The sequence below is a fragment of the Brassica napus genome, chromosome C1, assembly GCF_020379485.1.
Source record: "Brassica napus cultivar Da-Ae chromosome C1, Da-Ae, whole genome shotgun sequence".
Classification (NCBI taxonomy): Eukaryota; Viridiplantae; Streptophyta; class Magnoliopsida; order Brassicales; family Brassicaceae; genus Brassica; species Brassica napus.
In genome coordinates, this window is record NC_063444.1 from 43,083,674 (window position 1) to 43,105,762 (window position 22,089).

At 40.6% G+C, this 22,089-nt stretch overlaps 1 protein-coding gene and 1 non-coding gene across 2 annotated transcripts; both read left to right on the top strand.

The window, feature by feature from the left end:
• Window positions 1–1,374, top strand: LOC106398072 (phylloplanin-like). The gene is made up of 2 exons (XM_048743996.1): window positions 1–498; window positions 893–1,374. The coding sequence occupies exons 1-2, from the start codon at window positions 203–205 to the stop codon at window positions 1,152–1,154; spliced, it is 558 nt and encodes a 185-aa protein (XP_048599953.1). The 5' UTR covers window positions 1–202; the 3' UTR covers window positions 1,155–1,374.
• Window positions 1,375–17,477: 16,103 nt separating this feature from the next.
• LOC125581006 lies at window positions 17,478–17,584 on the top strand. The gene has a single exon (XR_007318717.1). It is a non-coding gene; the product is annotated as a small nucleolar RNA R71 (small nucleolar RNA).
• Window positions 17,585–22,089: the final 4,505 nt, after the last annotated feature.

Below are 22,089 nucleotides of genomic sequence, written 5' to 3' on the forward strand. Positions count from 1 at the left end.
TCACAATGAAACCTTTATTCAACTTTAAATACATGAAAGCAAAGTAAGTAGGAAGGGCGAGATCTATGAAACTTGATCTATAAATAGAGCTGCAAGGGAAAGACATTTCATCACATCCAAAACCAATTACAACACAGAGAAAACGTTTACTGATCTCTGCTCTATAGTTCCATATACATTTTTCTTTTGTAACCCTAAAAACATGGCAATGCTCAGGAACAAAAACATAACCTTCTCATTGGTCTTGATGTGTCTCATTGTGGCGTCTCCAATTGCTAATGCTCAGCTTGGTGGTCTAGGTGGTGGGCTTGGTGGTCTAGGTGGGCTTCTTGGCGGGCTTACTAGTATCTTTAATATCCAAGGCCTTCTCATGTGCTCTGTCACTGGCACCGTCTCTACCAATAACACGACTGCCGTTCCTCCTTTCCCTAGTAAATTTTCTATTCTCACACTCTCTCTTTCGATCAACTATGCCAAAATAAAAACAACAGATTTGTTGTAAACTATGTAATAGTTAGAATGATATATATATCACACACACCCTCGAACTTTTTTTCATTTATTCATAAGTGATCAGGTGTTAAATAATCACGTATAAGTTACCATCATTTAAACATATATTAGAAAATGTGGTATAACATGTTTGTAAAACTAGACCTATGTAAAACCATCAATAAATTGTGAAGGAATGTTAGGAGTCTACGTAGAATTCTATTGACTCTAGTAACTATTTAGTATTTACATATCTTCCATGCAACATCTTTGTACACTCAAATGTATAGTATAGATTCAAAAACATAAATTAACCTATATGTACGGGTGTACGGCAAGGATACATGTACATGAGATAATATTTAAATGTAAATTTTGTTCTACACATTTGCTAATAATATAATGCTGGGCAAAATGTTTCAAGTACGACTACGAACGCTTATGGAGTATTCTCGATTCCTACTATTGGACTTCCCTTTTCGCCTTCAACACTCCTCTCCTCCGGTTGTAGGCTCGTCGTCACGACCCCTCTCACCGCCTGTAACGTCAGCCTCCCTGCGGCCGGACTCCTCATGGCACCTTTATCTCTAGTCGGAATCGCTGCCGGCGACGGCCTTAACATCTTCAGCCTCGTCCCAAGTGTCTTTGGCCTCGTCGGTTAACTGATTCCAATCAACCGAGTATGCTTTATGTTTGATCACGGCGTGTTTCCCAATTTCTGTTTGTTTTATGTTTTGTGTCATGACCAATAACGTTTGCTTGCGTATGCATGAATAAGTGTTAGAGCAAGTTTGGTCCGAGAATGAAGGAGCAGTTTGGTTTATTAAGTATTTGTTTGAATTAAGTCACTTGTTAGTCACGTCCTAGTCTAGTGGGGTTAGTTGGAGTCTGTTTTCCGAGTCTTGTGGTTTCACGTTTGTTTCAAGTTGTTTAGGTCTTTATAACTTGTATTCTTTTCATTGAATAGAACAAGTTTTCAGTCTCAGAATTACAAAGCAAGCAGAACAAATTGGTATCAGAGCTTATCCTCTGAAACTGAGAACAAGAAGCCGCAGCTTCACACGAGAGAGAAAGAATGGAAGACGAGAAGATGAAGTTACCTCATTTCGACGGTCACTGGGATCATTGGAGTGAAGTCATGGAGAATTTCTTCAGAGAAAAGGGGCTTTGGAGCATGATTGAGAACGGATATGAAGATTCATCAATCACCACGGTGCTGACTGAGGAGCAGAGGAGACAGCTTGACAACGCCAGAACCAACGATCACAAAGTCAAGCACTACCTCTACCAAGCCATCGACAGGACAACATTTGAGCAGATCCTGGATAGGAAGAACTCCAAAGTCATTTGGGACTCCATGAAGATGAAGTTTGGAGGTAATGCAAGGGTGAAGAAGTCTCTCTTACAGAAACTGAGAAGGGAGTTTGAGGTGCTTGAAATGAAGGAATCTGAGAGCATTGATGAGTATTTTGCTCGGGTCATGTCCATCTCAAACCAGATGAGAAGCAATGGAGAGGTAATGAGCGACACCAAGGTAGTGGAGAAGATTCTCAGAACACTTACTGAGAGGTTCATGTACGTGGTGGTTTCGATCGAGGAGTCAAAGGATGTGGAAACAATCTCCATTGATGAACTGCAAAGCACACTAGCAGTTCATGAGCAGAAGTTTAAGAAAGTGGAGAAGGGTGAAGAACATGTACTGAAGGTGACTCATGGAGAAGATACAGGAGCCAGAGGAAGGCGACCAGCTTGGAGAGGAAGAGGAAGAAGTCGTGGGAGAAGTACCTTTGACAAAAGAAATGTGGAGTGCTACAAGTGTCATCGTTTGGGTCATTTCCAGAATGAATGTCCAAAGTGGGATGGAGAGGCAAATTACGCAACACTTGATGAACAAGAAGATATGCTCTTGATGGCAGTTATTGAAGAGGATGAGCGTGAAGAAGAACTTGAAGCCATCGTGGAGGAAAACAGAGAAATGGTGCTGATGACCAACACTGAGAGCAAAGAAGAGTTGCGGAAGAAAACATGGTTCCTGGACTCAGGCTGCTCAAACCACATGACAGGAGACAAGACAGTGTTCACTTCATTTGATCTTAAGTTCAAGCATTCTGTCAAGCTAGGAAACAACAAAAGAATGGAGGTGACTGGGAAGGGGAACGTAAAACTGAAGTTGAATGACACATCATACACCATCAGTGATGTGTATTACGTTCCGGAGCTGAGAAACAACCTACTAAGTCTTGGCCAAGTCCAAGAGAAAAAGCTTGTCATCATCATAAGAGAAGGAAGCTGCAAGATTTATCATGATGACAAAGGGCTCGTTGCAGAGAGTAAGATGAGTCTGAACCGAATGTTTGCCTTGTTTGATCAGACGAGTGGCGCAGCAAGACAACAACAATGTTTCCAGATGTCAAGTGAGGATGTTTCGAGGCTCTGGCATGAGAGATATGGTCATCTCAGTCACCGAGGTTTGAAGACACTGATGAACAAGAGTATGGTGCGAGGTCTACCTACATTCGATGTGCAAAACCTCACGTGCACTGACTGTATGGTTGGCAAACAATCAAGGAATGCGATCCCAAAGAAGAGTACATGGAGGGCTAAAGAGGTACTAGAGCTTGTTCACTCAGACATCTGTGGGCCGATCAGTCCTATCTCAAGCAGTGGGAAGAGATACATCATGAGTCTGATCGATGATTACAGTAGGAAAGCATGGGTGTACTTCTTGAAGGAGAAGTCTGAAGCGTTCTACTCTTTCAAATGCTTCAAAGAGAGAGCCGAGACAGAGACAGGAAGGAAGCTGAAATGCCTTAGAACAGACAGAGGAGGTGAATACACGTCTCATGAATTTGAAGATTACTGCAAGGAACATGGGATAAGAAGGCAACTCACAACTGCATACACCCCACAGCAGAATGGGATCGCTGAGAGAAAGAACAGGACAGTGATGAACATGGTGAGATCAATGCTTTCAGCTATGAAGGTACCAAGAATCTTCTGGGCAGAGGCTGTGAACTGGACGTTTTACATTCTGAATCGATGTCCTACAGTTGCTGTAAAAGATGCTACACCACAGGAGGCTTGGAGTGGGATAAAACCAACAGTGGAACACTTCAGAGTGTGGGGAAGCATAGCTCATGTGCACATTCCTGACGCACACCGAAGTAAACTCGATGACAAGAGCACTACTTGTGTGATGTTTGGTTTTTCAGAAGAGTCAAAAGGATACCGACTCTACAATCCTAAAACCAAGAAGATGGTAACCAGCAAGGATGTAGTATTCGAAGAAGGAAAGGGGTGGAACTGGGAAGAAAACCACAGTGAGCATATGAGTGTGGTTTTGAGTTGGAACGATGAAGCAGAAGCAGAAAGAAATGATGATGAGGAAGAAGAAGATGAGGACAACACTGATGAAGCTCAGGAGGGTCAGGTTCAGCAGGAACAAGTTCAAGCAAATCAACCTCAAGATGATCAACCAGAGCACGGGGATGAGATCAGAGAGGGACGCATAAGAAGAAGGCCAGGTTACCTGAGAGATTATAAGCTCTACTGTGAGACAGAGGTCAATATGGTTGAAATAAACCATTCTCATGATCCTACAAGTTATGAGGAAGCAGAGATGAGTCAGAAATGGAGAAAAGCGATGGATCAAGAGATATGTTCTATCAAGAAGAACCAAACATGGACGCTCACTCAATTACCTGCAGAAGGGAAGTGCATTGGAGTCAAGTGGATTTACAAGACTAAGCTGAACGAGAGTGGTGAGATAGACAAACACAAGGCACGTCTGGTGGCAAAGGGCTATTCTCAGAAGCAAGGGATCGATTACACTGAGGTATATGCACCAGTATCTCGGATGGATACAATCAGGACCATAATAGCCACTGCTGCACAAAAGGATTGGGTCATCTACCAGCTGGATGTAAAGTCAGCTTTTCTACATGGAGTGTTGTTAGAGGATGTGTACATCGAACAACCAAAGGGGTATGAAGTAAAGGGAAAAGAGGAGATGGTGTACAAGCTGCATAAGGCGTTGTATGGACTGAAACAAGCTCCAAGAGCTTGGTTCAGTAGGTTAGAAGAGTACTTTATGAAGGCTGGTTTTGAGAAATCTCAGAATGAAGAAACTCTGTTCCTAAAGAAGAACAAGGAAGGTAACATTCTGATCGTAAGCGTCTATGTTGATGATTTAATCTATACAGGAAGTGACTACTCAATGATGGAGGAGTTCAAGAAGTCAATGCAGAATGAGTTCGACATGACTGACTTAGGCAAGATGAGGTTCTTCTTGGGGATAGAGGTCATGCAGTTATCAGACGGTATACACGTCTCTCAGTCCAAGTATGCTCTGGAGATACTAAGGCGTTTCGAGATGGAAGACTGCAACGCTGTCTGCAACCCTATTGTTCCTGGAAACAAGCTGGATCTGGATGAAGGAGGAGAACGTATAGATGAGACTCTCTATAAACAAGTCATTGGGAGTCTCATGTATATAACCACAACAAGGCCTGATCTGCAGTTTGTTGTTAGCTTGATGAGTAGATTCATGGCAAAACCGACAGAGCTGCATCTCCAAGCTGCTAAGAGGGTGTTAAGATATCTGAAAGGGACAATGGATTTTGGGATATGGTACAAGCGAGGAGGTCCTGGAGAAGTCTTGGTCTACACTGATAGTGATTTCGCTGGAGACGTTGATGGTCGAAAGAGTACCTCTGGGTATGCTTTCTTGTTGGATGGAGGAGCAGTAGCATGGTCGTCTAAGAAGCAACCAATTGTGACGCTTTCAACCACTGAGGCGGAGTATGTAGCAGCTTCTGCTTGTGCCTGTCAAGATGTTTGGTTCAGGCGCATTCTTAAGGAGATGGGTTATGAAGTGGAAGCAAGTACAACAATCCTGTGTGATAACACATCTGCAATAAAGCTTTCGAGGAATCATGTGTTTCATGGCAAGTGTAAACACATTGATGTGCGCTTTCATTTCTTAAGGGAGTTGGTCAACAATGGAGTCATTGAGCTAAAGCACTGTGGAACTCAGGAACAAGCAGCAGACATCCTTTCGAAGCCGTTGAAGCGAGAAGCGTTTGAAAACATGAGGAACAGACTTGGAGTTTGCTCTGCAGGAAGTAAGCTAAGTTCATTACATGAAGTTTAGCTTAAGGAGGGTTTGTTAGAGCAAGTTTGGTCCGGGAATGAAGGAGCAGTTTGGTTTATTAAGTATTTGTTTGAATTAAGTCACTTGTTAGTCACGTCCTCGTCTAGTGGGGTTAGTTGGAGTCTGTTTTCCGAGTCTTGTGGTTTCACGTTTGTTTCAAGTTGTTTAGGTCTTTATAACTTGTATTCTTTTCATTGAATAGAACAAGTTTTCAGTCTCAGAATTACAAAGCAAACAGAACAATAAGGTCTACATAATAAGGCGTATGTGTTTATCTTCAAAGTATTGTTGTTGTAACTTCTTTTTTTATCTAAGGTCTTAATATGCATGTATAATGCTGTAAGAGCATGATTAATTCTGGTCTTAACTGACAAAATTTTTTTTTTTTTTTTACATTTTTTCGATTTTTTTTTTTTTTACATTTTTCTAGCTAAGAGACAGCTTTTATATCTTTTATTTAAGAGACAGTTCTTATCTTTTCTTAGTTAAAATCTAAGAAAAACTAAAAACCGTCTTTTAGCCGAAGCTAAGAACCTTATTTAAGAGACTGAGATTAATCATCGTGTAACAAAATGCAATGAAATGATACGAAATAAAGTAACTTCCCTTTTATATTATTTACTACAGAAGTACTATCAACATATATTAGACTGCATGTTTAACACTACCCAAGTATTTTTTTTTTAAATAATCACAACGAGAGACTAACTTGATTGAATTTTATTAAATTAAATCTTGAAATAACTGCTGACAAACAAAATATAAATATAACTGTTTCAGCAAAAAAAAAAGAGGGTAATAATAACAAGAAATTGAGTAATGACGAAAGGTATATTTCTTGCCAACCCAACAAACTTTGTCGCGGATTGAAGATGAGACAGCAGAGAAACGCCCATCTCTTGTTTTCAATACAGCAACCAAGCGGACGTAACGTACCATAATTTCTATCTACATTCTGTTTAAATATATATTTGTGTTTTGTTGTTGTTCTTGTTGTGAATTTAACGTATTGTTCTTGTCGTATACGTTAGGCTTGTAAAAACCACATATATATTTTTTGAACAGTTGGCTTTCATATTGAAATTGTAAAAAAAATTGTTACAATCCTTTTGGCGATGGTTAGGGGACAATTGTTCTATTACAGAAAATCATGAGAATAAGAACCTTTTAGAATTCAGATACCCAAATAATAGTAAACAAGGAAGCCCAACCTGAAGCCTAGTTTGTGCTTTAGCAATGTCGAAAAAGGGATTATCGGTAAAGAAGTTGGTTAAGACGAGAGCGAGAAGGGAGATGAAGCGGTGATCCCTTACTATTCTCAAAGGTCTGCATCATCTTTGAGGTGAGGATAGGATCTACATCCCTGAAACTCTGAATCTTGTTACGAAGTTGATGATCAATGGTACGGAAGATTGCATCTGGTGACCGGTACTTGTTTTCATGCAGTCTTGTATGTCTCTTATTCCAGATTCAATATTGTTTAGATTGCCAAGCGAGAATGGTAAGGAGATTTGATGAATTTGGTGGAGGCAAGGATATCATAATGTTCCACAATTTCGTACCAAATACGAAGATGGGGTAGGCGGCATCTGTCTGTTACTAGTTTCTAAAGATCAAAGCTAAAAGGACAGTCCATATAGAGATGGTTTCTCGATTTTTTTCATTGTTACATAGCAAACATAGATTGCTTCCCCAACGGAATTGCCTATCTCGGATTAGAATCCTGTCTAGAACTACGAGCCATGAGTGGAAGCTATGCCGCAGAACTCCCTTTGAAGTCACCCATGTTTAAAACTTGGTTGAAGTTTTTCCATTGATTTTCCAGTCGAAGGGGTCCATGCTCAAGTTGAGATTGACAGTTGTTAGGAATTGTAGGAGCTGTAACTGATGGTCAGACCGTGCTGGAGGAAGTCGTCAAAAGCCATTGCGAAACAAGGAAGCCACAAATATTGCATACGCTGGGATACCTAGACGAGAGGAAGAGGCATCTAGGTAATCATGAATACAACCAAAAGGGCTCCAATTGATGTATATATTATATACACACATATATATATATATCTTGAAACTTATTTATTCTGAATATAACAATAATTTCTAAATAAATATATCATCCCCAGTGGTTGCACAAGTACTGACCATGTGTTGAAATGAAAAAAAAAACATAGCATCAAAGACTGCATTAATTCTAGGCCTGAGACGGATCGGATATCCGGACAATTTTAAGGTATCCGGATCCGGATCCGGATCCTTAATTTTACTATCCTTATCCGGATCCGGGGTTCTCGGATATCCGGTTGTCGGATATCGTTCTAAAAATTGTAATATCCGGCGGATATCCGGATCCGGATTTGGATCCTTACAATAAATAAAAATTAATATTAATATATAAAAAATATTAAAAATAATTTAAAAATAAAAAAATATATAATGATTTTAATTATTTCTATGTATAATGTTACAAAATTTACATAAAATTTATATATACTATTATAAAAATAAAAATATATTAAATTAATTAATTTTTATATATAGATATTACTATTTTTGAAATAGTTATTAATAAAACCTACAGATCCGGATATCCGGACTAAAAAAATTAAGGTATCCGGATCCGGATCCGGCTTTGACGGATCCAACATTTTACTATCCGGATCCGGATTCGGCCCCTTCGGATATCCGGATTTTCGGATCGGATCCGGATCGAATCTCGGATCGAATCCGGATCTCGGATAAAAGTCTCAAAGTCTCAGGCCTAATTAATTCTATAGTACAAAAACATTGCATTAAATAGAATCAGTTGGACGTAAAAAAAAATTATTCAACTGGACTTTGTGGACAAGGAGTTGGGGTACCTTGTGAACAAATTGTTTGGATCATTGGTGGCATAACAAAGCATATTTTCCTCTCATGTCTCTTCGTCCTTATTCGGTGTCCTACGAAGGACAAACTTTTAAGCTGGCAGATAAAAACGAACCCTTCTTGCTTGCTCTGTAACTCTTCCTCAGAGATCGTAACCGATCTGTTTTTTTTTTTCAAAGCCCCTACTCTTGATCCTCGTGGCATCAGTTATCTTCGTGATACCGCAATTGGAGAGATTGAAGTTGTGTGATGACATTCTCCCATAGCTTTAAGGAAATGAACCTAGTTATATCCTCTTGAATGATGCAGCAGTGGCTAGCATAAACTTCTCCACCCTCAATTTCGTCTCAAGCTTCTTCGGCTTCATCGTCTAGGGTTCCTGACCAAACTCTTTGTTGCCTCTTCACCTTCATTATATGGGCTTCACAGTTGGGCTTAATTCCTCACCCTAGGTTTCGTTTCCGGTTATGTTATGATCTTTGATTCGGACTGTATTTACTTGGTTTAGCTGTATCTTAAGACACTAAGGCCTCTTTGCTTGTAATTTTCTTCTTTCTCTTCCATTTATATATGGAAGCTAGTGCAAAAAAAAATGGACGTACTTTATTTCCCAATGATGGATATATTAAGAAGTAGATAATCTGAGACACGTGTGATCCCAACAGGTGATGTGCCCCATGTGCGGATAAGAGTGGTCAGTGACTAGTGTATGGTTCGGACAGTGGCACACGACTGGCTGCCCGTCATTGCAGAGCGGATGTCTTGATAAACAGCGGCACACGACAGGGCTGTGTATTTTCGTGTATGTATAGAGAAAGGACATGTTTATATTAATATAATGCGATATGGATAGAATCCTATATCTTAGGGATTTAGACTAATCCAATAGATTCCTATTCGTATGAATCGTATGTGGCGTATGTGATTTACCTTGTATAAGTACTCTACATTGGTTGATCAATAAACACATAATTTATATTCTATTATATGGTATCAGAGCTAAAAGATCTACACCTAAATATTTCTGTAATACTGATCAATACTTCTCTAATCTTTAACCTCTACTTCGACAATCATCATCAACCACGATGGCTGACGGTCATACTACTTCAACATCTACATCACGTCTACAACAAGAGCCCAAGCTGTCTCAACAGACACACAACCATACTACGTACCTCTATCCATATAAAAATCCCAGAGCTCTTATTACATATGTTTTTCTTACAACCCACAACTATTTAAAGTGGTCTTCAGAACTCCGAAACTTGCTTCAAGCCAAACAAAAAACTAGATTCGTCGATGGAAAAATTCCAAAACCAGATGCAGATCCCGACTTGTCTCGTTGGCTTGCTGCGAACTTCATGATCGTCGGATGGATTCGTACATCCACTGATGCTAAAGTCCAATCCACGGTTACACACTTTACATTCTATTATATAATACGTTAACATATTTAAATGAAATGCATGCTTCAATACCAAACCTCATATTAATGTATGCACGTACACTAATAGTGTTTCTTATATATCCAATATATATCGGAGATCCGACAAGCGCGTATTATATATAATGTCGTTATAAAGCTTAACATCATAATACTGCTTTTACGTGACTTGAGATTTGATCGGTTGTTGAGACCATCAGTGTTAACTGATGATAGGTATATGATGGAATTGCGGTATATATCGCGTAGACCCTACATATTTGAAACATATGCCATCTTTATTATGTTGGGCCTAATTATTAAGCCTAATGGCTCAAATATTATATGGCAAATATGAAAACGAAATGGGTCTATGGGTCTATGGGTTCTTATAAAAAGCCTTGTTGGCTTTAATGAAATGAAGTTAACAACATCTCACATTGGTTGAGAGAGTTGGTTTTGAGGAGTATATATATGTCTTCATGACATGAGAGGTTAAACAGCTCAGAGGAAGAGAGAGCACCCACGCGCGCGCCGCCGCCGCCAGCCGGCTCGGCTCGGCATGGGCTTGGGTCTTGGGTCTTGGGTCTTGGGTCTTGGTGTAGGGCCTCAGGCCCAATAAGATTCTTTTTGGACCAAGTTAAGCTCAACGTTTTTTGCCATTTCATTTCTAAAAAACAGCATGACATTTGTGTTTAAACAACACGAAGTTTGTCTAAAAACGACACGAAGTTTATCTGTTCGAAATGGATCAGAACCGAGTCAACAAGAGAGAAACTTGCGGAGAAAGTTGCTCAACGTTCCACTACGAGATCTTTGAGAGATTTTCGGAAAACGTTGGCAACAGTTTCGAAAAACCGCTCCTCGTCTCTTCTTTATATATCGACTCTCTTCTCTCTTCATTTCTTAGCTTTTTTCGCATCGAAACCAACAGCAAAAATCCCTTTCCGTAAGTCGTGAATACGAGAGTGTTTCGTAGAGTTTATAGTTCGATAGAGCGATTCATGAGTGAAGCGTGATCGTCTGCCATGGTTGTATCCTGGGACTCGATATTCGTACGGTACCGTCTCACTAACGGAGCGAATATTTAGAGTTAAGGAAAGAGATTATATCTCGACTCCATGTATATTTGCGAATACAATTTCTTATTGTTCTTGTATTCGCTTTACAAATCGTCAATTTCCTTAACATGTTATTTTGTTATATCGTTTATCTCAGTCTAGTTATCCGACTTCTACAATCTTAACTCTAATTTCGCTTTCTATTTAAAGCGTTTAATCGGATTGAAAAACGGTTCAACAAAGATTTGTTAACAGTTTTTAGAACGCTGTTCGCGATTTGCTCTATACCATTTCCGCAAAACGTTTCTTACTTATTTCATAAACGATGTTTGCGATTTTCTATATGCTTATCCGCGAAACGTTTCTATGTTCTTTTTGAAAACGAGTTTACGATTTGCTTTATAGCCCTTCCGCGAAACGTTTCTTATTTTGTTTCATAACGCTTTGCGGATTGCTTTCTAGCATTATCGCGAAACGTTTTTGATACATTATCAAAATGTTATTTACATGAATCGTTTCAATAACCGCTTTCTTAAGCGAGTTAGTGAAACATTCTAAGTCTATACAAAACGATTTCTGCGAGCGCTTTTAAGCGAGTCTGCAAAACGTTTTTTCTCAAGACTTATATCGATATGATTTGGTTCAAACACCAAAAATGAAAATCGATTTTAGACTATTATTTTTTGCTTAAAAATAATATGTTATTTGTTGATTGGAGTACTAATCCGTCTTCATGTTTTCCCTTACCAAAAATGACAAACGATAACAACACCCCCATTGACACCACGGATGTCATTCAGACTCCACTCAACGCTGCAGCAACTGATGCAACTGGCGTGACAACCGCTGCAGCAACAACGAGCACTATCCTCCCTGTGGGAAATGTTGCTGATGAAACCACACGCCGTAGCCTATTCGGTGCTGGTCTTTATCAGACGGGTTCAGTATCAGCAACTGCAAGTGGTCCGGTGGCAGTTCAAACTCATCCGGCTGTACCTAGCTTGTTCACTCAAGGACTGATGCCAGACAAGTTTGATGGCAAAGGCTTGAAAACGTGGCAGAAGAAGATGATGTTCTTCCTGACAACGACGAAACTGGACAAGTTCATCCAGGAGGACAAGCCCCTGATTCCGTACGGGATTGATGATGTCCACAGTCTTGCAACTGTTGACATATGGGTGCATTCCGACTTTATCTGCAAAGGTTACATTTTGGGTCGTCTCATTGACCCATTGTACCGTGTCTACTGTGAGATCCCCACGGCGAAAGAGCTATGGAGATCACTGGACAAGAAGTACAGAGGTGAGGACGCTGGCTGCCAGAAGTATGTGGTCTCAAAGTTCCACGACTTCAAAATGGTGGATTCAAAACCCATCATGGATCTGGTGGAAGCGCTTCAGCTCATTTGCCATGAAATCGCTGCTGAAGGAATGTCCATCTGCGAGACATTCACAACTCCCAGCTTCATTGAAAAGCTTCCTCCAAGCTATGTGAATTTCAAGAACTACTTGAAGCACAAGAAGAAGAAGATGGGGCTCGAGGAGCTCATCATGAGGCTTCAAATGGAATCCAGAAACCGAATTGCTGACAAGGTCACTGCTAAGGAGCACAGTGTCAACATGGCTGAGCACAAAGGCAAAGGAAAGGCACACGCCCATTCTCCTGCCAAGCCTTCCAAAACTGTTGCAGCCCTGAAGGCTTCTGGAAAAAACTTCAAGAACAAAGACATTGAAATTGATATTAGGAGTTTTCAAGGCTCCTAAGACAAATGTTGTAGTATAGTGATTGTCGAACCAGTTCTGAGGGATATCAAAGCACTGAGAATGCAAGTACTCACTTAATCTAAGTGCAACCAATGATTTAGATGGGTTTTAAGCTATGACTAAAACTAGAAAGCAATAACAGAATGATACTTCTTGACTAAGGGAAAAGAGAACTCATGGGCATAGGGATTAGACCTTGGGTGATCAAGTATCGAACTAAGGATGGCAAATGATCAATCAAACTATCAACCTTAAGCCTAGACACAATTCTAAGCAAGCTCTATGTCTAGATAAATGCTCATTTGCTAACATATCTCAAACATCAAATGTCTTTGGTTGAATAATATGAAAGCAATCATTACTAACAAGTCTATTAGCTATCTTAGCACCTTTAACAACAAATGTCTTTGGCAAAGTATACTAAAAGCCTAGGAGAGTTGTCTCAGGCATTTTATCAAACACCTTTCGGGTGGGAAATGCCTATTGATCAACTTTTGAGTGGCCAACTCAGAAGATGCATTAGGAATACTCTACTAGCAAGGAACAAGAATGATCTACACTAAAACATCCTAGAACTAACCTAATCACCCTTAATCTCCCTAACCCATGAATTCAAAAGGTGATTACTCACTAATCTCCATGATTCCTCTTAAACCCATGTTGGATTTCAGATTAATCATGTGGAGAAACACAGGAAATAGATAAGAACACAGAATTCTCAATAATAAACTGATCAATTGATTCAAAGAGATGACTTTCCAAAGGTTTTTGGTGGTTTTTCTAAGAACAAAGATGATCCCCCTCTTGGTGGCTCCTAGAGTATTAAAACATAGGTTTAGAAAATAAAAACGTGCATAATGAAATGACCAAAAGGCCCTTGAGAAATCACAAGTTCGAGTAGAAATAAAACGCGCAGCGACCTCAGCCCGTCGCTCCGACAAGTCGCTCTAGGCTTCGGGAGCGACCTCGCTGTGTCGCTGCGAGAGGTCGCTCCGGGTTCGTTCTCGCGTCTCCGGGTGATGAAACCGCGAGCGACTTCTCCCTGTCGCTCCCATAACGTCGCTCCCAGCTGGAGCGACCTCGCTGTGTCGCTCCGAGAGGTCGCTCCGGACTCGTTCTCGCGTCTCCGAGTGATGAAACCGCGAGCGACTTCTCCCTGTCGCTCTGGTTAGGTCGCTCCAGTAGGGTGATCAGAGCGACTTGGTGGTGTCGCTCCAGACTGGTCGCTCCCATGCCTTGCTCGCCCAATGACCACTCTAAACACTCATTTTTGAGCTCCAAATGCCTCCAAGTGTCTCCAAGAACTCCATGTGGTACTCCAATACCTGATAAGGACTCATGTATGCAAAATGCAACCTAAACATGGCTAAATCCTAATCTATATGATCAAAATGCACATGGATGAATGAATAAAACAATAGAAATATGCAAGATATCAACTCCCCCAAACTTGTTCTTTACTTGTCCACAAGTGAACTTTCTAGAACTCATAGGGAGAGAGGTTGAAGGTGGGAGCTCATAGCCGAAAGAAACACCACTAGCAAACACAATTAGCCCACTCTCTTATTACACTCTAGCTTCTCTAGGCCTATCTCAACTCCTTTTGTCCCTACACTCATCATCAAGCATCCACACATTCAAATCTGCCAACTCTCACATTCATTAAGCATAAGATATCAAGTGAATTCTTGCAAATGGTCAGTTGGTCCAAGTCATTTGGTTGGGTAAGGGAAGGCTTTTATTCAAGTGATTCAAGAGGTTCAAAACATATGATCTTTAAGGTGGTTTACTCTCAAAACAAGTAGCCTTGACATTGCACATAATATATCTAAGAAAGGGACCAACTCATGCATACAATGCTCAATCTCCATTGTTCTACCCTTTTCCCAAACATATAAGTTACACATTCACTCTCAATTGTCAAACCCAACTCACACCTCTCACCAAAAGATTCTAAAAACATCAGCTCTTTTTCCTTGAAATCTATAAGGGATTTTTCACAACCTCAAAATGTCTCTCAGCTCCTAACAACTTTGCTAACCCCCTTTTTTTTTTTTTTTTTTTTATTTAAAATGAGGGCCAAGACTTTTCATAACTTGAGCTAGAGGTTTTTTTTTTTTTTTTTTACTTATCCCAGTAAGACAATTCACTTGAGCACAAGAATCTATCCTTTTTATTTCTCCCAAATCATGATTACAACGCTCACCCTCCCACCTATAGCTAGACAATAGAGTTTCCAATCCAGCAAAAATGAAGATCAAGCATTGTCGTTCCCGATACTCTCAACATTATGCACATGTAAAACTTTCCGAAGAAGGCCTCACTCATCAAACAATGAAAGCTTAAAAGGAAGGAAAGGTTTTGGGAGTGGTCTACCACTAGAGTTTGTCAAAAAGAATGGCATAAAAGATGTGACAACTCAAGTGTGTATAGCCATGACTCAGTACACAAGAGACCCTAAGCAAGAAGCATTAAGTTCATTCAGTTCAAATAAGGTTGTAGCTGGCTTCAAAGACTGAGTTTCTACAATCAACAAGTTTCAAGAAGAGTTTTCAAGGCTCGAAACATACAAGTCTTTTCGAGAGGTGCATGGCTACTCAGGTGCAACGTAGTGTTCTTTACAAGGCATTTAAACTCATTGCTCCCAATGCAAGTAAATGCAACCTATATGCTCTAGACTCTCCTAGAAGTGCCAATGATGCAAACTAAATGAATTTTTTTTTTATGCAAATATATATGTACAATGCAATGCATGAGACTCAAAATCATCAAAGCAAACGTGATCAAATACTTGGTACCTCCCCCAAACTTAAATAACACAGTCTCTGTGTTGTCAAGGAGAGAGAGATACCCAAAAAGAGAAAACTAATATGCAAAAACGAAATGGTATATACAAGGGAAAGTAGTGGGTTACCTTCTATGGAGAATGAGTAGAGGGAGATGCTCCCTCCTCGTCGTCGTCAGGTGGTAACTCTTCAAGGTGCTCATCAGTAAGAGTGCCCATCTCTTCAATGTAGAAGACTTGCCCGAACACAGTTGGTTTCTTCATTTTCTCCTTGATGTCAAAGTGGAGAACATGCCCTTTACCCAAATGGAGATCAATCGTGCCCTCTTTCACCTTAACAATTGCTCCTGCTGTAGCTAAGAATGGCCTTCCAAGAATCAATGGGTCCTGAGCCTCCTCACCCATCTCAAGCACCACAAAATCTGTAGGTATCTCATACCTTCCAATCTTCACAGGTAGGTCCTCTAAGATGCCCACAGGGTACTTCACTGAACGATCAGCTAACACCAGAGAGAGTTTACACTTCTTGTACTGAGTGAATCCAAGCTTCTTTTCAACAGACAAAGGCATCACACTGACACTAGCTCCCAAATCGCAGAGACATTTCTCAAATACCATAGGTCCAAGAGCACAAGTTAGTGTAAAGCATCCTGGATCCTCTAACTTCTCTGGAACATCAAGCCTTTGGATGATGGCACTGCACTCATGGGTAAGAATCATCATGCTTTCCATTTCCTTTTTCTTTTCAGCTACAACATCTTTCAGGAACTTGTTGTATTGAGGAATCAACATGAAAGCATCGATGATAGGCATTGCAACCTGAGCTTCAGTCATTTGCTTGTCAAACAAAGCCTTGTACTTCTCTAGCAGCTGCCTCTTGAATCTACCAGGGAATGGTAGTTTGGGTTCATAGGGAGGAGGAACAAAAGAATTCTCACTTGCTGGAGCAAGAACTTCACCATCTTTCACTGTTTTCATCGCTTCCCCAACCTTTCCTTTACCCTTGGCTTCCACAATCTTCTCCAAGATTTCATCATTGATTTTCTCATCAACAATCACCACTTCATCATCTAAGTTGATGGCCACCTCCTCACCTAGTTTCTCAGCATCCCTGGTGAGGGTTGTAGGAGGTAACTGCTTACCACTCCTAAGGGTGATAGCTTTGGCCTCCTTGGGGTTTTGGTCAGATTTTCCAGGTAGAGATCCTTGCTGGCTAGTCTGGTGAGTGTTCATGGAAGCAAACTGATTCTCTAAATTCTTGACTGTAGAAGCAAGATGTGAGAACTTGTTGTTGAGCTCATTGTAGCTCCCATCAATCTTGGAATGAAGGTTCTTCAACTCATAACCAACATGCTTCTCACTTCTAGTCTGAGACTCCAAGATTTGTTTCAGCAGGGTGTCAGTGCTGCTCTCTTGAGGAGCAGAGGAGCCAGATGAGGGGTTTTGCTGAGGTTGATAGCTGCCTTGCTGGTTGTTTCTAGGCGGATAACCACTCTGTTGGTTGTTGGAATAGGATTTCTGTTGGTAGTTGTTGTACTGAAAGTTGGGCTCTTTTTTGTACCAGCTACCATTGTTGTTGATGAAACACAGCTCTTCCTGACCTTCCAAACCCTCAACCTCATGGACAACAGGTGGTGTATCTTGGCTTGGGTTACCAACAAAGTGCAGCTGCTCTTGTGTGGCTTTATCAGCAAGGAGGATGTCTATCTTATCCTGTAGAGCTTTCAACTCCTTCCTCGTCTGCTTATCATCTGTTCGGCTGTTTCTGTCGTGGTCTCCACTGTAAACTGCATCACTCTTTACCATGTTGTCAACCAGCTCCTCTGCATCTTCCTCAGTTCTCCCCAAGAAGAACCCATTGCTAGCTGTATCCAGTCTGGCCCTGTACTTAGGAAGAGCACCACGGTAGAATGTGCTCAGTAAGCTCTCCTTAGAGAAACCATGGTGTGGGCATTGAGCTTGGTAGCCCTTGAATCTCTCCCAGGCTTCACTGAAGCCTTCCAAGTTCTTCTGTTGGAAACTGGAGATCTCATTTCTCAGCTTAGCAGTTCTTGAGGATGAGAAGAATTTCTCCAAGAATGCTCTTTTGCACTCATCCCAAGTAGTGATAGAGTCGCTGGGTAGAGACTTCTCCCACTGACGTGCCTTATCCCCCAAAGAGAAAGGGAATAACTTCAGCTTTAAGGCATCCTCTGACACACCATTGGTTTTTGACAACCCACAGTAGCTGTCGAACCTATCCAAGTGATCAAATGGGTCCTCCAGAGCCAAGCCATGATACTTGTTGTTCTCGATCACGTTGAGGAGTCCTGACTTGACCTCAAAGTTGTTGGCTGCCACAGCTGGTGCTCGGATTCCTAGTCTATGACCAAGAATGTTGGGCCGGTCATAAGTACCAATGGGTCGAGCTGCTCGCGGTTGGTGTTCTGCCCCTTGCGGTGGATCTGCCATATCAATATCCAAGTGGGCCTGGTGTTCTTCTTCTCTTCTAGCTCTAGCACACTCCCTCTCAAAAGCTCTGATGTCTGCTACTATTGGAACTAGGTTTGATGGACCCCTGCTCCTCAAGTTCATACACCTGAAAGTGAAAGGTAGGTGAAGAAGAAGAATCAGTAACAAAACAAAATTAAAATGACTTAGTCTCAAGCAAGTGACTAAATCTCAATGTTTAAATCTACTCAGAATTTGGCAACGGCACCAATTTGATATTAGGAGTTTTCAAGGCTCCTAAGACAAATGTTGTAGTATAGTGATTGTCGAACCAGTTCTGAGGGATATCAAAGCACTGAGAATGCAAGTACTCACTTAATCTAAGTGCAACCAATGATTTAGATGGGTTTTAAGCTATGACTAAAACTAGAAAGCAATAACAGAATGATACTTCTTGACTAAGGGAAAAGAGAACTCATGGGCATAGGGATTAGACCTTGGGTGATCAAGTATCGAACTAAGGATGGCAAATGATCAATCAAACTATCAACCTTAAGCCTAGACACAATTCTAAGCAAGCTCTATGTCTAGATAAATGCTCATTTGCTAACATATCTCAAACATCAAATGTCTTTGGTTGAATAATATGAAAGCAATCATTACTAACAAGTCTATTAGCTATCTTAGCACCTTTAACAACAAATGTCTTTGGCAAAGTATACTAAAAGCCTAGGAGAGTTGTCTCAGGCATTTCATCAAACACCTTTCGGGTGGGAAATGCCTATTGATCAACTTTTGAGTGGCCAACTCAGAAGATGCATTAGGAATACTCTACTAGCAAGGAACAAGAATGATCTACACTAAAACATCCTAGAACTAACCTAATCACCCTTAATCTCCCTAACCCATGAATTCAAAAGGTGATTACTCACTAATCTCCATGATTCCTCTTAAACCCATGTTGGATTTCAGATTAATCATGTAGAGAAACACAGGAAATAGATAAGAACACAGAATTCTCAATAATAAACTGATCAATTGATTCAAAGAGATGACTTTCCAAAGGTTTTTGGTGGTTTTTCTAAGAACAAAGATGATCCCCCTCTTGGTGGCTCCTAGAGTATTAAAACATAGGTTTAGAAAATAAAAACGTGCATAATGAAATGACCAAAAGGCCCTTGAGAAATCACAAGTTCGAGTAGAAATAAAACGCGCAGCGACCTCAGCCCGTCGCTCCGACAAGTCGCTCTAGGCTTCGGGAGCGACCTCGCTGTGTCGCTGCGAGAGGTCGCTCCGGGTTCGTTCTCGCGTCTCCGGGTGATGAAACCGCGAGCGACTTCTCCCTGTCGCTCCCATAACGTCGCTCCCAGCTGGAGCGACCTCGCTGTGTCGCTCCGAGAGGTCGCTCCGGGCTCGTTCTCGCGTCTCCGAGTGATGAAACCGCGAGCGACTTCTCCCTGTCGCTCTGGTTAGGTCGCTCCAGTAGGGTGATCAGAGCGACTTGGTGGTGTCGCTCCAGACTGGTCGCTCCCATGCCTTGCTCGCCCAATGACCACTCTAAACACTCATTTTTGAGCTCCAAATGCCTCCAAGTGTCTCCAAGAACTCCATGTGGTACTCCAATACCTGATAAGGACTCATGTATGCAAAATGCAACCTAAACATGGCTAAATCCTAATCTATATGATCAAAATGCACATGGATGAATGAATAAAACAATAGAAATATGCAAGATATCAGAAATCAATGCGAATGCGAATGTGGAGAAGTTCAGGGGGAAATGTCACTACTGCCACAAAGTGGGGCACAAGACTGTTGAGTGTCGCAAAAAGATCAAGGATGAGAAGGCTCAGGCAAATCTCACTGAGGAGGATCTCGTTGCTGTGGTGACTGAAGCCAACATGGTTGAAAGCAACAACCCCAAAGAATGGTGGTATGACACTGGTGCAACCACCCACATTTGCACCGATAGGGCGATGTTCAGCACCTATCAGAAAAGCATGACTGAGGAGAAGCTCAAGATGGGAAACACTGCAGTCTCCAAGATTGAAGGACGCGGCAATGTGATTTTGAAGATGACATCTGGACATGAGGTCACTCTGACGAATGTGAAGCATGTGCCTGACATGAGGAAGAACCTGGTCTCGGGAACCTTGCTCAGCAAGAATGGATTCGCCACAAATTTTGAGGCGGACAAGCTTGTGATTAGGAAAAATGGGATGTATTTGGGAAGAGGGTATGTTAAGGGTAGACTTGTCAAGTTGAATGTAATGACAGTCCCTCCGAAAGTTGTAGTTTCAAAAGTTTCAATGAATAAGAAAGAGCCAGTTGCTTATTTGGTTGAGTCTTTTAATATATGGCATGAAAGATTAGGCCATGTAAACTACAAATCTATACAAAGATTAATGAATTTAAATCTAATTCCTAAATGCAAAACAAATAAACAAAAATGTGAAGTATGCGTCCAGGCTAAGCTCACGAAAACGCCATCACCTCGTGTTGAAAGAACTAATAAACCTCTAGATTTAATTCACACCGATTTATGTGATTTAAAATACTTACAAACTAGAGGTGGTAAAAAGTACTTTGTGACCTTCATAGATGACTGCACAAAATATTGTTATGTATATTTATTACATAGCAAAGACGAAACCTTAGAAAAATTTAAAGAATTTAAACTCGAGGTCGAAAATCAGCTTAAAACAACTATTAAAGTAGTTAGAAGCGACAGAGGAGGCGAGTATGATGGTCCATTCAATGCATTCTGTAAAGAACATGGAATAATCCATCAAACTACAGCTCCTTACTCACCAGAATCTAATGGAGTTGCTGAACGCAAAAATCGAACTCTAAAAGAGATGATGAATGCAATGTTGCAGGAATCTGGGTTACCCCAGAACATGTGGGGGGAAGCATTGCTTACCACTAATTATATCCTCAACAAAATTCCACACAAAGTAACTGGCAAAACTCCATATGAATTATGGAAAGGTAATTTGCCTTCGTATAAATACCTCAAAGTGTGGGGATGCCTAGCAAAAGTTGCAGTACCGCCACCAAAGAAGGTCACTATTGGACCTAAAACAGTGGATTGCATCTTCATCGGATATGCACATAACAGTAATGCTTATCAATTTCTGGTACATAAATTTGAAATATCAGACATTCATAAAAATACAGTCATGGAATCAAGAAATGCATCTTTCTTCGAAAATTTTTTTCCATATAAGGAAAAACAAGGTTCAAAACGAACTCGAGAAGAAAGAGACAATGACAAAAACTCAGAAACTGAGACAAACGTCGAGATTTCTATAAATGATATTTCAGAAAATGAAGAAAAAGATGAACCTCGAAGGAGCAAAAGAGCTCGAAAAGAAAAATCTTTTGGAGAAGATTTCCTAATGGCATTTTTAGTAGAAAATGTTCCAAAAACTTTGGCAGAAGCCATGGCTTCACCAGAAGCTCCATTCTGGAACGAAGCGGTCAGGAGTGAATTTGATTCGATCATGCAAAATTATACTTATTACATAACGGATTTACCACCTGGCTGCAAAGTATTAGGGAATAAATGGATAATGACACGAAAACCTGGTGGAAAATACAAGTCTAGGCTTGTAGTTCAAGGATTCCGACAAAAGGAAGGCCTTGACTATTTTGATACATATTCTCCAGTGACGAGAATAACATCAATAAGACTGATGATAGCAATCGCAGCCTTAAGAGACCTAGAAATCCATCAAATGGATGTAAAAACTACTTTTCTAAATGGTGATTTAGAAGAGGAAATTTACATGAAACAACCTGAAGGTTTTGTCATTCCCGGACAAGAAGACAAAGTATGTCGACTTGTAAAGTCACTTTATGGGCTTAAACAAGCTCCTAAACAATGGCACGAAAAATTTGACAATACAATGATGTCAAATGGTTTCAAAATAAATGAATGTGACAAATGCATATACTACAAAACTACCAAAAATGCGTATGTTTTGCTATGTCTATATGTAGATGATATGCTCATTATTGGAAGCAATAAAGACATTATCAATCAAACAAAGAACATGCTCAAAGGGACATTTGAGATGAAAGACTTGGGATTAGTAGATGTAATTCTCGGGGTT